General features: G+C 43.1%; 1 protein-coding gene and 1 long non-coding RNA gene across 5 annotated transcripts in view; one reads left to right on the top strand and one right to left on the bottom strand.

Moving 5' to 3' along the window:
* The window catches only part of LOC134461016 (uncharacterized), a 41,818-nt gene extending 36,284 nt beyond the window's left edge, over positions 1 to 5,534 (bottom strand). Inside the window, exons 1-2 of the long non-coding RNA XR_010037205.1 lie at positions 5,437 to 5,534; positions 4,811 to 4,871 (exon numbers count right to left, since the gene is read on the bottom strand). This is a non-coding gene — a long non-coding RNA (uncharacterized LOC134461016). The remainder of the gene's footprint in view (positions 1 to 4,810; positions 4,872 to 5,436) is intronic.
* Positions 1 to 15,014, top strand: part of pla1a (phospholipase A1 member A) — a 20,773-nt gene extending 5,759 nt beyond the window's left edge. For 3 of the 4 annotated variants that reach the window (XM_063213723.1, XM_063213722.1, XM_063213725.1), the window contains 8 exons: positions 656 to 764; positions 5,473 to 5,574; positions 5,848 to 5,940; positions 6,167 to 6,352; positions 8,611 to 8,700; positions 10,901 to 11,015; positions 12,793 to 12,948; positions 13,724 to 15,014. In XM_063213723.1, the coding sequence (XP_063069793.1) occupies positions 656 to 764; positions 5,473 to 5,574; positions 5,848 to 5,940; positions 6,167 to 6,352; positions 8,611 to 8,700; positions 10,901 to 11,015; positions 12,793 to 12,948; positions 13,724 to 13,811 (939 nt within the window). In that variant the 3' untranslated portion in view covers positions 13,812 to 15,014. The remainder of the gene's footprint in view (positions 1 to 655; positions 765 to 5,472; positions 5,575 to 5,847; positions 5,941 to 6,166; positions 6,353 to 8,610; positions 8,701 to 10,900; positions 11,016 to 12,792; positions 12,949 to 13,723) is intronic. The other variant, XM_063213724.1, reaches the window with a different exon arrangement.
* The last annotated feature ends 60 nt before the right edge of the window (positions 15,015 to 15,074 follow it).

Here is a 15,074-nt window from a genome sequence, read left to right as displayed (position 1 = left end):
TACAACCTTAACTGATATGAAAAGGCCTTACCGTGGCCTAACAGTAGGGCATTCGCTTACTACACCGTGGACCAGGGTTTGATTCCAGCTCGGGTCATTTGCCAGCCCTTCCCCGTCTCTCTCTACCCACTCGTTTCCTGTTCCTCTATCACTGTCCTATCGCAAATAAAGCACAAGATTTTTTTTTTTAACTGACATGAAAAGTGAAGTGAAAGGATGCCATTTTTGACTGGTTATCAATAGAATATATAAGTGGAATCTAAGATCTTTGGCCCAATCTCTTGTCAAACATGACGAGTGGAGAACAACAAGGAGGTGGCCAGGACATCTCATTCATGGTCAGGAATTGAACCTTCAACCCTCAAGCAACAAGCCCAACTCCAAAATCCATTGTGCATAACTGGCCCATATCCACACTTTTTAAAGGGAACTTTTGATTTTCTAGTGATGCTATCTTCAAGGGCCAGGATCAACCGTTCACATTTACTCCCCTCCTTGTCAGCTAATGGGTGCCAACCTGGCACAATCCAACTAGTCAACATGTACAAACCAATGGTGTGGCCGAGAAAACATTCATTCATTAACATTGCGGATGCCAATTCAAAACAAATGTTTGATTTCATGTGTCTGCTCTTTCCCAACCTTATTTGTCTAGAACCATGGGAGTACTCTAGACACGCTCCACTTCATTGGGGTGAGCCTCGGTGCACATGTGGCCGGGTTTGTGGGGACCCTATTCGAGGGGAAGCTGGGCAGAATCACAGGTACCTACAAAACATAAACACTATTTGTGAGGGGTGGCACGGATCACAAAATTCACGGTTCGGTCCATATCACAGTATCAAGGTCACGGTTTACGGTCAGTGTTTCCCATACATTGAGGAAACTATGGCGGCCCGCCATAGTTTAAATTTGGCCGCCATAGTTTACGAAAATGTTAAAAAAAAAAAAAAAAAAAAAAAAAAAAAAAAAAAAAATGTACTTTTTTTTTTTTTTTAAACGATATCCGTTTTTGTTAAAAACGATTTGAATTACGATTTCCACGGTAACACAGAATGAGGGGAAAGCATTAGGAAGTGACCGTAAGGGTATTACAGTTGATTCATGTGTGCACACGTGTAACATCGGGTGAGTAACAGAACATGTGCGCAACGATGCGTTATGACACGCCGATATGCGAGGATATTCGTCCAAATCGCTGGTCGCATGCATCATCGCTAACTGCGTTTACATCGCGTGCCGCGTGTAAGGGAAATGTTAGTTGTTGACATGTATGGAATTCACTTCAATTTGTGCTGTTTCTTGCTTCAGTTGTGGACAAAACGATTGGCCAAACTCACAATAGAAAGCCTTTGCTGTGCTACTGTCCCAGAGAGCTGAAAAAAAACCTTCATAGAAGAAGTCACACTTAACAGGGGTGTTAACCAATCCAATGAGTTATCTCATTGCTCTCTCTCTCTCTCTCTCTCTCTCTCTCTCTCTCTCTCTCCCTCTCTCCTCTCTCTCTCTCTCCTCTCTCTCTCTCTGTCTCTCTCTCTCTCTCTCTCATAGTAGCCTACTATTTACCCATAACAAATGGTGAATTTCTGAGCCCTTTTTAATTTGTAGCCTATACCACTGAAGGCATGATAATGCTTCATCATATTTTAGAAATAGGGCCTATGTGCCTTTTATATACCAAATGTTTATCATTTTGAAATTGTTTCAGTTGTTTATGACTTGTGTATGACTGAAATTATCTCTGCATACTATCAGTGCTGCATTGCTTTGTAAAGATAGGCTATTCAACACACTTTAAAAACACACTGAAAAGATACGACCATACTGTAGTAGCCTACTGAAAACATTTTGTTCATAATAATGGTGATTAATAAATGGTGGTCTTAAATTTTCATACTGACATCCTTGAATTTGACTTGGTAGATCACGGCAGACCATCAACTTCAAAAGTAGATCTTGGTTAAAAAAAGGTTGGGCACCCCTGCTATAGAGAGAACCACAAGTGCTTGAAAGACAGGGATCAAAAGCCTAGTCAAGTTGTAGTTTACTTGGGTTTGGGAGCAATATAAAAAACCTTCAGAGAAGGGACAGTTGGGATGAGTTTACTAACACTCCCTAGGCTTTGTTTTACAGTTGTAATGAGTTTGGTGACAGGCCTTCATTGACACAGCAGAGGAGACATCGGGCTGCATATAGAAATTAATGTGTAATGAATGTGAATTATAGACATAAATGTGTAATATGTTGTTCAGCCCTTTTAATGGGAGGAATTTGGAAAAGTGACCAGCACCCCTCATGTAGAATGTGTACGCCTACAGATATGTGTGGGGGAAAAGGCATAGCCTACCCTCTAAGACCCTTTTTGTCTATGCGTTAACAATTTCACAGTGCTCTTAAATTCTTATCTCTGCTCCTATTTTGTTTTATTATTGTTTCCCAGACCCCTGCATGAGGGACGAATGAAACTGTGTTGTAAACAGAAATTATTCACTGTACTGCATTTTTTGACAATGACAATGTACTACTATTATACAAGTCATGGGTAAAATCTTATGTAGCCTTATTTCTCAAACTATAAATGGCTGAAATATAGGCCCAGGCCTACAGTTTCTCCATGCGCCAATGTCATACTGTAGTCATTGTTTTGCCGTTTTGCATTTACGCTGCAAGAATACACCCTCCCCCCCCCCAAAAAAAAAGGCCCGTGTGAGAAGACACCCCCCCCCCCCCCCCCCCCCCCCGACAAAATAAACCCCGGCTGCCCCCATAGTTTCCAAAATTTCTGTGGGAAACACTGACGGTTCTGGATTTTTTTCATAATGCACTGTGTACCAGGAATACCGTATTAGACTATTTTTATATAATTATAGTTATAATGTTATAATAAGTTAATCATACACAAGTTGAATTTTACCCTTTGCATGTGTCTGAGAGGTGCCTCTTGTGCTAACCTGAACTTGCACTTAAACTATCTTCAGCTGATGTGCGCTGTGAAAGCATTTCAAATGCCTGCTTTCAGTTGGCTGATAGAATAAGACAAATCATCACTAAACAATATCCTACTACTTATGTTTTTTTATACTATCACTTATACTATCACTTTTCAAATGCTAATGTTTTTTAATAGATATTTTTGGGGAACAGTGGACCGCGGTTTGCGTGTCATGGTTCGTTATGCGCGTGAACTGTACGGTTTCAGCTTTCTGTGTGTATTGTGCCATCCCCATTTTATACATAAACTGACTTGATGTATGTGTGGAGTATATTTCACTGTTCTTCTGTCTTCTCAGCCATCTTTCATTCCTAAAAATATAAATAATTCACCTTGTCCACCAGATTATGAATGATATTCCATATGTAAGAGTAATAATCTTCTATCTTGACATTTCGCGCTCTACAAGAATTAATTGCCTGGTCTTGCTGGAGGAAATGACAAGTACCCACCGAACATATGCACGTTTATTTATTATGCTGTACAATGACTCACTTTAATTATGCCAAACGTGGCATTCGTCACTATTTCTCAGGCTATCACTGTCCATGCCAAATTATTTTTAAACCCACAAATACTCTTCTCCTCCACACTGTCACTTACTGGACATCATGTAATATGATGTAAGACACGGGCTGTCAAATTGGAGTATGATAATTACCTTCTGGGCAGAGTTGGCTCAATTATGGGGAACACTGTAAGCTTACTCCACAATCTGGAAATTGGTTGTCAGCCCCCAACAGCTGTTCTGTTACAGACTATATGGAAAGAGATATTTAATTTAAAAATTCCCAGTAATAGCCCGATTCTCATCACATTGTGCAGGACGTATGCATGGGTTGTCAAGTCTCACTAGTATAGTAGTTCAGCTGCAGAATGTGGTAAAAAGATCCTCCATTAAGAACACCAACTACTGTTACAATCGCAAAGACCTTCTGGAATGTAATTATGAGTTTGCGTTTTGTTTATGCAGCAATAATTATGCAAAAATATTTATATCAAGCTGTGAGCAGGGTAAGGGGAGTATACTAGGCAGGGCACGGCGTCTCCCAGTGAGGACATGGGGGGCAATGAAAAACTCCCTGACGTAAGCAATTTCCACTTTCACATTGGGAGAAGGGTCACAGATAAGGTCTGTGGAAGCCTCTTTTTAGAAAGGAAAAAAGACTCTTAAAAAATGCATGAGCATGCATTTGGGCCGAGAGAGTCACAGAGCACAGTGCAAATGAACGTTTCCACAACATGTTGTCCCACCTTGAAGGAACCTTGTCTGACCTCAAAATTTAGTAATAGCACTTTCTGGTAATAAACCAAAGGGTGATGGTTCACTTTGCAAAATATGGTCCTTTATCAGCCACTGACAAATACTGTGTACATGACACAATTCACTGGCCACTTGGCCAACAATAGCTGATCGACCAACCAGTTTTACGTAAGCTTATTTCACATCTTCCTACATTTTACCAGTGATTACTACAGAACAAATGTGATAATATGACGGACTAATACAAAGAAATGTGGAACATCTGAAAAACAAAAAGGCTGAATTTATAGGTTTTCAAAGGTATTAAAGATATATAAAAAAACAAGCCACTTCTAACCAGCCATTTTCTCACGAGGTTAGCTTTGTTCTGGACAAGTAGGCCTACTGTACTATGCTCTCCTCATCCCCTGACTGTGGGAGTGGAAGATACAAGATCATTTATATTCACCCACTGGATGCTGACCTTTTATGTATTGGGCCGAACAGCACTGTTCTAACTCCTGTGTCTGACTATATAGAGGTATGAGCCTCCTCTCTTCTTACTGGGTACTGACCTTTCTGCAGTGATTGGTCCAAAATTAAGGTGCCCGTACTGAGAGTGTCGACAACAGAGACCTGCATTTAGACAGACAATAAGGATCACTACAGAATCCTACAAAAGACTCACACACAAGCCTCTCCTGTTTAGTGTGTGTGTGTGTGTGTGTGTGTGTGTGTGTGTGTGTGTGTGTGTGTGTGTGTGTGTGTGTGTGTGTGTGTGTGTGTGTGTGTGTCCGCCCGCATAATAGAGGCTTTCAAATGGAGCAAACAACAGCTGCTGTGTATTAACAGTTGGAGAGGGTGCTGAGTGGAGTGTTGTGGGGAAAGTCGCCTACAGAGTGGGGACCTAGTAGTTCTCCAACACCTTTCTCTCTAGGCCTACAGTATCCCTGGGTCTCGTTCATTTAGTTCATAATAATTCTTGCCACAAAAGTTGCAGAGTTCCTATACATTCCATGCCAAGAAGCATCACTCACCTTCTTGTAAAATGTGCCTATCCTCTAATTAGGCCTACAATATAGGCCCCACTTCCTTTATTTCCTGTGTACTAGGCTCACCAGTCATGCAGGTCAGGTCAGGAAAACCTACATATTGTAGTTATACCGTATGTGCCTTTACCATTGATAATATACTGTCCTACCTGTTTACCAGAGTTGCTTGTCTGTCCTTCTTGTAGCCCTGGATCCAGCAGGCCCCATGTTCAAAGGCAACGATATCTATGACCGGCTGGACCCCTCCGACGCCCAGTTTGTTGAAGCCATCCACACAGATGCCGACTGTGAGAAAAACATTATCATTATTAATATCTTAACTTGCTTTTTCTAAATATAATGCTTAAATGATAATATCGTGTTGGTGTATCAGCCGCTTCTTGAGTTAGGCCTGTAGCCTACTTTTGCTTTGAAATAAGAGCTATTTGCTAATTCCAGTAGTTTACTAATTGTCTACAATTTTAATGATTTTGAAGTGAGTGTGTATTAACGTAACTACCTGACCTAACCTAATTTACGAATAACCGACATTCACCGTCAATGCCACTTACATGGTGTAGATTTCGGCATCTCCATTCCCGTTGGGCACGTGGACTTCTTCCTCAATGGAGGTATGGATCAGACTGGATGCGCGCGCTCAAGATTCGCATCAAGTAAGTAATCTGACAGTATTTTTTATGTGTAGAAATCTTTCCCAAATCATAGAAGGCTTTTCCCTTGGAGGATTTAGAATTAGGAAACTCTCCATAACCCCTGATGTTACTGTCCCCTTCTTCTTCATAGTTTAAAACTGTGCCATTTAATTGATGGTACAAGTACAACTAATAATTCCGGTAATTTCTACTTTCGGTCTGCCTGAGAATGCGCGTTTGTTGTCAGTTCTTATTTATTTCCCAGTGTATGGCTATGTGATCTGTGACCACATGAGGGCGCTGCATGTCTACATAAGCGCACTGAACGGAACCTGCTCCTTGACGGGCTTCCCGTGTTCCAGCTATGAGCGGTTTCTAGCAGGACAGTGCTTTGACTGTTCCAGTCCTTTTGGCGGGACCTGCCCTCGCATCGGTGAGAAATTCATATAAATTACGTTTTTGTTCCTCTTGCCTTGATCTTGTGAATTCTAGACCTATTGGGATGGATTTTTATTTGATTTGATTTGACCTTTATTGAAGTTCCCATTGAGGTATAAAACTGAATGTTGTAGAGTAGCCTACAGCTAAAAAGTGAGATTAAAAACTGACACTCCTCCACTCCTCCTAAAATTCTTTTTTAAAATATGTTTAAAACCCTCTACAGAGGGCACAATTTCCAACTTTATTCCAAGCATGTGGGACATATAAACTAAAATAAATCTCTCCTAGTTTGGTGCATACTACTGTAGGCCTACAGCGTGCAGCATAACGCATTGTGAAATGTAATGTGAAAATGTCAGATGGGGCCCCGTCATGGGAGCCCTACTGTGGCTCTAATAGTAGGGTAATGGGCCGCTACGGCACCAACCTGCATTCGATTCCGGTCCGGGTCATTTGCCGATCCCTCCCCAGTCCCCAGCTCTTTCTCCCATCTGTTTCCTTTCACTCCTTCACTTTTTTTAAATGTAAAATGAGTTGCAAAATAGCATATCAATCAAAGCATCAGTCAAAAAAACTCACATTCATAAATAATCATGGCATCAACAAGACGTTACAGAAGTTGTCTGACTCTCCCAGCCATAGAAATCTAATATCTTTGAGCTTATAGCCGATCACATGCACACAGTCACAGTTTAGAGGTGTTTGCTGGTCGACCTCAGGGTGATCCCACATCCGAGCCGCGGAGTGCAGCGGGCTAATCACGGAATTAAGAACCCCACAATTAACACCCTCTCATTCCGTATTGACTTACGCTCATTACATCCATAATTTAGCCCTATGGGGAGGTAACACATGCACGCACGCACACACACACACACACACACACACACACACACACACACACACACGAAACGAAACCTCAGACTCTCACGTCTGCACATAAGCTTCCTTCTCACTCTTACACAGTACATTTTGCGGTGTTTCTTCAACACAAAGTGAGTATTACAAACACTACCAGTGTTAAATTTGACACTGTCAGTGTAACAGAATAACACAGTCAGTTAGTCAGTCAAAGACTGGGCCCAGTCAAGTACTGTATGCAGACCTGGAGAGGCAGTTAGTCTGGCCCTTAGGGGCTGCTTATCTGACTAACTTGCAGATAGTGTCGACTAATAGAGTTGCTCTCAGCCTAATGCACCCCAGACGCTTTTCATCTTTGGGTGCGTTGTGTGTTCATGTCTGAGGATGAGTGTGTGTGTGTGTGTGTGTGTGTGTGTGTGTAGCTGTGCATGTGTCTGTGGAAGAGAGTGTGTATGTGTGTGTGTGTGTGTGTGTGGGGGGGGGGGGGGTATAATAATAATAATAATAATAATAATGCATTTTATGTAAAAGCGCCTTTCAAAACACTCAAGGACAATGTGCAGAAAGAAACAAAAAATAAAACAAGACACATAAACAGAATTTTTAAACAAAAATAAATAAAAAATTATAAAATATGAAATAAAATAAGATACAACAAAGCAGAGTTAAAGAATCATAAAGAATAGGCTACCTGAAACAAATGGGTTTTTAGTCTGGATTTGAACAGGGGCAGAGAGTCAATATTGGGGATGTCAGGGGAAAGCGCATTCCACAGCTGAGGAGCAGAGCAGCTGAAAGCTCTATACCCCATGGTACTAAGATGAGCAGAGGGGACAGAGAGGAGAATGGAGGAAGAGGAACGGAGGGGGCGGGAGGGAACAGCAATGTGAATAAGATTAGATTGATAAGGGGGGGGGGGGTTGGGGGGGCAAGATTGTGGATAGTCTTGAAGGTGTGAATAAGTATTTTAAAATGAATTCTATATTTGATGGAGCCAGTGGAGATGTTGCAGTGCAGGGGTAATATGGTGACAGGAAGGGGTTTTAGTAATGATGCGGGCAGCTGAGTTCTGGACCAGTTGGAGCTTCTGGAGAGATTTTTGAGGGAGACCAAAGAGGAGAGAATTACAGAAATCAATGCGGGAGGTGACAAGACTGTACAAGAATGGAGGTAGAATGGGAAGTGAGAGAGGGGCGGAGACGATTAATGTTGCGTAGGTGGAAATAAGCAGACCGTGTGATGTTGTTAATGTGGGAGAGGAAGGATAGAGAGCCATCAAGCATGACGCCCAAACTCTTAACTTGTATGTGTTATGTGCCTTTATCATATGATGTTTTGACTTTGTGTGTGTGTGCATGCATGCATGTCTGTGTGTGTGTCTGTCTGCAGGTTTGATGGTGAACAGTGGGCTGGTCATACACCCCCTCCCACAACAGCAGAAGGTCTTCCTCCTCACCACCTCTACTCCTCCATTCTGTGGTGCGTTTATGCATGATTGTGTGTGTGTGCGTGCGTGTGTGTGTGTGCGTGCGCGTGCGCACGTCTTTTTGTATCTCCAGCCTCAATAATTAATAGTGCTAGTGTAAGCATGTGAGTTTGCAATCAGCAGGAGATGTTTATATTTTTTATATCTGAACATCCTCTGACCTGAGAGCTTTTCTTCCCCACTGTGCTGCATTTATTTTTGGATTTCAGATATGACACGGGGGACTTTGTATTCCATTTGCACTCATTCAATACTTACTCATTCAAATACTGCACAGTAGATAACATTCGCACACAATGAATATGAAAATGAGGGTCCTTTGTTTGGCTGTGTTATATTTGCAGTCAGCCAACTGTAGATAATCCATTGTGACTTCATTCCCTGGCCGACAGGGACACAGGAGCGCGGTGTACCTGTGCCTCAGTAGCAATGTAGTGCACCCCATCCCAAGTCTCTTGCAATATCAGTCAAGTCTTCCACATTTGGAAAAAAATAAGGTCCAGCTATATTGGAGAGCTGAAAGAGGTGGTGATGGATTGCCGTCTTCAGGCATTACTGGCTGGCGTAACCTCTTCCTGCAGACTGGCCTGTTCACTCTTTGCTGAAAATACTTCACTACATCATAACAACATTTCAATTACAGTACAGAGAGACTTAAGTAACATATTAAGACTTTGACATTATCATTTCTCTTATATTATTATATTATAAGAGTCTCTGCATAGATTAAATGTGATGTTCAACTACGAATTGTTGCATTCAGGCATGCATGACTGAGTGGCTGAAGGGTAGGCGGTGTACTTTTTGAAAAAGTCAGTTCAGAGTTCAGAGCTCAAGGGGAAATGCCTCCCATCCAGAAACAAACCTTGACATGACTGTGGGAGAGTAGCCAGAGTCACTAGGTTTCAGACTTTCCTCTCGGTGAAATGTGCACCCAGTCCTAGAAATGACTAGAGCCACTAGTAGTTACTTTCTACACACAGAGAAGTTCTGACAAGAGAACAGGCAGGGCACAAAGAGCACCAAGTTTGGACATCTGCCAGAACTCTTGTAGATAGATGCGCTGTGGCAGCATTAAATAGGGTTCCAAGCAAGCAGGAAAAGCGTGTCACACTGATTACTGGAAACACCCTCTGTCCGATTTAATTTTAATAGCTGTCAGTCAGTCAGACTGTCCATCATTAGAGTTCTGATTGTGGTGAAATCCTTTGTTAGTGTTTTTTTTTTTCATCAAGCATTATTCTTCATGTTTTTTGCTTCTACGTTCTGTCAATGGACTTACCAGAACCTGAGCTGTAGGTAGGCACACCTCTCTAACACACTGTGCTGTACAGAGATTGACCACCCAGCCTTAAAGGTGCACTGTGTAATATTTGTACTAGTTAATTTCCAGAACACATGCTGCCCATTCAAAAAATGACCTGGAAAATTGCACTTTTCATACATGAAAATGTTGATCTTCTCCATGTCCTTCTCCATGAATTTTCAGAAATAGACATTTCTTTGCTGTAAAACTTACTGTACTTTGGTCACACTAGTAAATATTACTTGATTATTTAGTAAATATTGAAAAGATCCAATTTGGCAATAGGCAGCACAGTTTCAATTGTCAGCATAGTTGCAGTACTTACTCCGGTCACCATCCTACACAGTGAAGCCTTAATTAAATGGATCTCCTCCAGCTAGGTCACTGATCCCCCCCCATCTCCCCTCCCATCTCCCCTCCCCATGCGTGCCCTTCTGCTGACTCTGCCACATCTGCTCCCATATAAACAGAGGTGTCAAAAACCTGCTTCACAAAGTGGAAAAACCCTGCCACGGTTCCCTTCCCACACAGGGATTATGAAGTAGAGACCCCCCCTCTAGATTCTGGCACTGCTTTTGCAATAACGTGGTAGTATAAGTGTGCGAGAACTATTGTTGAGTGAGATGTGTATTGGATGCCGGTCAACTCTGTCCCGGAGTTGCATGGCGGACCAGCTTGGTCGCCGAGCCTTTCGCCTATGGGCTCTCCTCGAAGCGTGCTGTAGTGGGGAAAAATCTACCCTGTACCCTGTAATATTTGTATGTCGCTTTGGATAAAAAAGTGTCAGCTAAGTGTAGTGTAAGGTAATGTAATTTATTCTACCGAATATTGTGTATTGTTTACTATGTAAGTCTAAACATGTCTACGTATGTGTTCCCCTGCTGTAGCGCATCACATCCTGGTGGAGGTGGAGGTGAGTCCGCTGACGAAGAGCGCAGAGCTGCAGGTGGGCCTCCAGACAGTAGGGGGAGCTGTGCCCGTGACCGTGAACACCTTCCAGCTGTGAGTCTCTCTCTCTCTCTCTCTCTCTCTCTCTCTCTCTCTCTCTCTCTCTCTCTCTCTCTCTCTCTCTCTCTCTCTCTCACACACACACACACACACACACCAGTGCTTTACACTAACTTTTTCGCTTACTAGCCATTTTGGCTAGTGGTTTTCCTGACTCACTAGCCATTGGGCCTCTTCACTAGCCATAATTTTCTTAACCATCATAGCAGCTTTAATGAATTATATAATAGGCTGTAATAATGTAATGTAGGATAATATAACATAACATAATATAATATAATATAATATAATATAATATAATATAATATAATATAATATAATATAATATAATATAATATAATACAATATAATATTAGGGTCTAATAACTAGAATTGTTATTAACTGGTCCATGCATGCATGCATGCTATAAGAACAGATTAACTTATCTGAGGAATGGCATAGCCGTGCAGAAACACCAAGCACAGTGTTGTGGAAGGGCACAAATGTAAGCTACATGAGAGCAAAATATTTCCGTCTTTGATCTGAAGGGCACTTTCGATGCGCAAAGTAGATAGTGCAAAGTCATTGCCAAGCTTCGCATCTCATAAAAGTAGGCTATCCACTAGAAGACACACACATATGCGGCCGGTAACTACAGAAGGAGCTACGACTTCCTTTCATTCCGTTTAATATTGAGTTGTTTAAAATATAGGCTAAACGGACGCAAGGCAAGATGGGCACATGCGAAGGGACATGGGACATGATTTGTGCAGTCTGGAAGGCTACTACTGCGCGTTGTTTAAGCCCCGTTTGACAGTCGGGAACAACGGCACAAGAAACATGGAGGAATATTAAGGTAGGCCTATGATGACATACAGGCAAATCAGAAAATTATTTAAACCGAACATTATTAATGCCGCATGTGTCCTTGTCTTATCACTGCGCTAATTAGTCTCAAAACTTTCACAAGACTGAGGGGTTCTCCTCTCGCCTTGGTCATTTTAATGTCCACTACTACTATGCATTGTAATGACAGATCCCAAAACAGGTCAGTTGAGATGAACTTCGCTACTTTATTTTCACGTGAAGGTTTTCAGTGACATTTCCACGCGCGCTGATGTGCTGCAGGTAGCTCGCTGCTGCCACTCATATTCGCAAGACTAGCTCTATCAGATTCCTCTCGCGCGTGAGACACAGGTGACACGTGACACAGGTGCTTCATGGGTATTGTAGGCTCGCGAAATCGCATTGCATTGCGCTTGTAGCAAAGACGGTCCGAGGGGAAAAACTACAAAATGCGGTGCCTCATCATTTAGAATTGTAACGGACCCGCCAGAATGGCTAGTGAACCTTCGGTACTACTAGCCAACGCCGACTTTCACCCGCATTTGGCTACCTGGCGTGTGTTAGTGTTAAGCCCTGATGCACGTACACGTACACACACAGAATGACCCAGATCACCTTCCAGCTGTGTCTCTCTGTCTCTCTCTCACACAGACACAGAACACACACACACACACACACACACACACACACACACACACACACACACACACACACACACACACACACACACACACACACACACACACACACACACACACACACACACACACACACAATGACCCAGAACACCTTCCATCTGTGAGTGAGCTGCCTTCACCATCTGCTTTACCATGCGTCAGCATTCAGCACAGTGCACTCATGGATGCGTGTGTGTACGGTGTGTGTGTACGGTATGTGTGTGTGGGTGTGTGTGGGTGTGTGTGTGGGTGCGTGCGTGTTTTGCAGTCACACCAAGGAGACGCGGTACTGGCGTGTGTTTGGCCATGGTGAGGTGCTGTGCCGGGTGGACTCGCTGCGTCTGAAGAGTACGGGGGCGCGCATATTCAGGCAGGGGGACATGCACATCGTCTCCGTCTGCATCTCAGAGTTCCCCTACCACAAGTACGGACTACACACATGCACACACAGCCATGCCCCCACACACACGCGCGCACACACACACACACACACACACACACACACACACACACACACACACACACACACACTCACTCAGAAATGTTATATTACACGCACACATGCACGCCCAATACACACACATACACACACTCACACACACATACACACACTTCCTCAAATACACACGCATGCACGCACGCACACACACACAAGCACGCACGCACACACACACACACACACACACACACACACACACACACACACACACACACACACAGAATATGTGGTTGTTAGGTCGGGGGTTGGAAAGCTCTTGTCTTGACAGGACTTTAGTTATTATTAAAGTCACTAAAGGGAAGTCGTCAAAAGAATGTTATTTCCCTGGGTTTGGAAATGACCACAGACCAGGTTCCTATTATATGGATAAATCACAGCATAGTGCGTGTGTGTGTGTGTGTGTGCGTATGTGTATGTGTGCGTGGGTGTGTGCGTGTGTGCTTGTGTGAGGAAGGTGCAGTATAATACACACAGTATAAATGTCAGTGTGTGTGTGTGTGTGTGTGTGTGTGTGTGTGTGTGTGTGTGTGTGTGTGTGTGTGTGTGTGTGTGTGTGTGTGTGTGTGTGTGTGTGTGTGTGTGGAAGGTGCAGTGTAATACATACAGTATAAATGTCAGTGCGTGTGTGTGTGTGCGTTCTCTCACATGTGCATTGTTATTGACGTGCTCCTGTGTTACTTCTCTGTTCTTATCTGTGCAGCGACAGAAGGCCAGTGTGTGTGAGGAACATCAACCTGGACAGAGGGGTGGCCTGGACGCATGACTTTATACAGGTGTGTGACAGCTAGTGACATTACAGATCACCAGCCTGCACACACACACGTTTGTTATTCTGAAGAACACACACACACACACACACACACACACACACACACTGTAATATGTGTGTACGCACACACGCACACATAAACACACACACAGTGTATATAAACACACATAGCGAGACCCACACATCGCACATTTTTACATAGTGTCATAAACATCCTAAGACACACATACAGACACACAGGCGTGCGTAGAGGCAGTGTTAAAAACACATTAAGGCAAGCCCCATGAACACATCCGTCACGATAACATACACAGCCAATGTAGTGGTATAAACACTAAAGTGCACACACACTCAGTCACGCACGCACGCGCACACACACACACACACACACACACACACACACACACACACACACACACACACACACACACACACACACACACACACACACACACACACACACAAGAATCCAAACACCAAAGTACAAACACACATATTACCTACAGATCTAAATTCAAAATTGAAACACTACACCCTACACACATATAAACAGGCAGGCTGCAGCACGTATCCATGCACACAAACACGCACACAAACACGCGTGCACACGCACACGCACGCACACACACACACACTCTTACAAAAGAACATACAGTATTTGCTGGAGCTGTTGTAATTCATATCCTGTTTTAGCCATAAAACAGACACTGGCTTTATTTTCTTTGCACTATGCGAGCTTAGCTAAACAAATAGCACATTGCACTCAACTTGGCTTTGGAAACCGAATTACAAGGAAAATCTGGATTATCTGCATGCTTTCCTTGCTCAAACACTCTCACACACACACACACACACACACACACACACACACACACACACACACACACACACACACACACACACACACACACACACAGTAAAGGAAGGAGGGAGGAATAACTCACACGCACGCACACACACACACACACACACACACACACACACACACACACACACACACACACACACACACACACACACACACACACACACACACACACACACACACACACAAAGAGCTCACCAAAGCTGTGTCAACCACAGTCACAGTGTTCTATGGCAGGGCATTTTTAGCTCTACCCTCAAGACTCTGTTTCCTCTCTGTCACAGACAAGAAACTGTCGCAGTATCACGCCATTCACTATAACTAACTCATCCAGTACAGCTTCTTCCCATGCCATGCCATTTTTTATTATGAATGTACTTTTGTGTTGTGAAATGGAATTATTTTCAAATGTACATT

The sequence above is a fragment of the Engraulis encrasicolus genome, chromosome 13 (assembly GCF_034702125.1).
Source record: "Engraulis encrasicolus isolate BLACKSEA-1 chromosome 13, IST_EnEncr_1.0, whole genome shotgun sequence".
Taxonomy (NCBI): domain Eukaryota; kingdom Metazoa; phylum Chordata; class Actinopteri; order Clupeiformes; family Engraulidae; genus Engraulis; species Engraulis encrasicolus.
The sequence above is the reverse complement of the archived record's forward strand: the minus strand, read 5'-3'. Positions and strand labels throughout refer to the sequence as shown.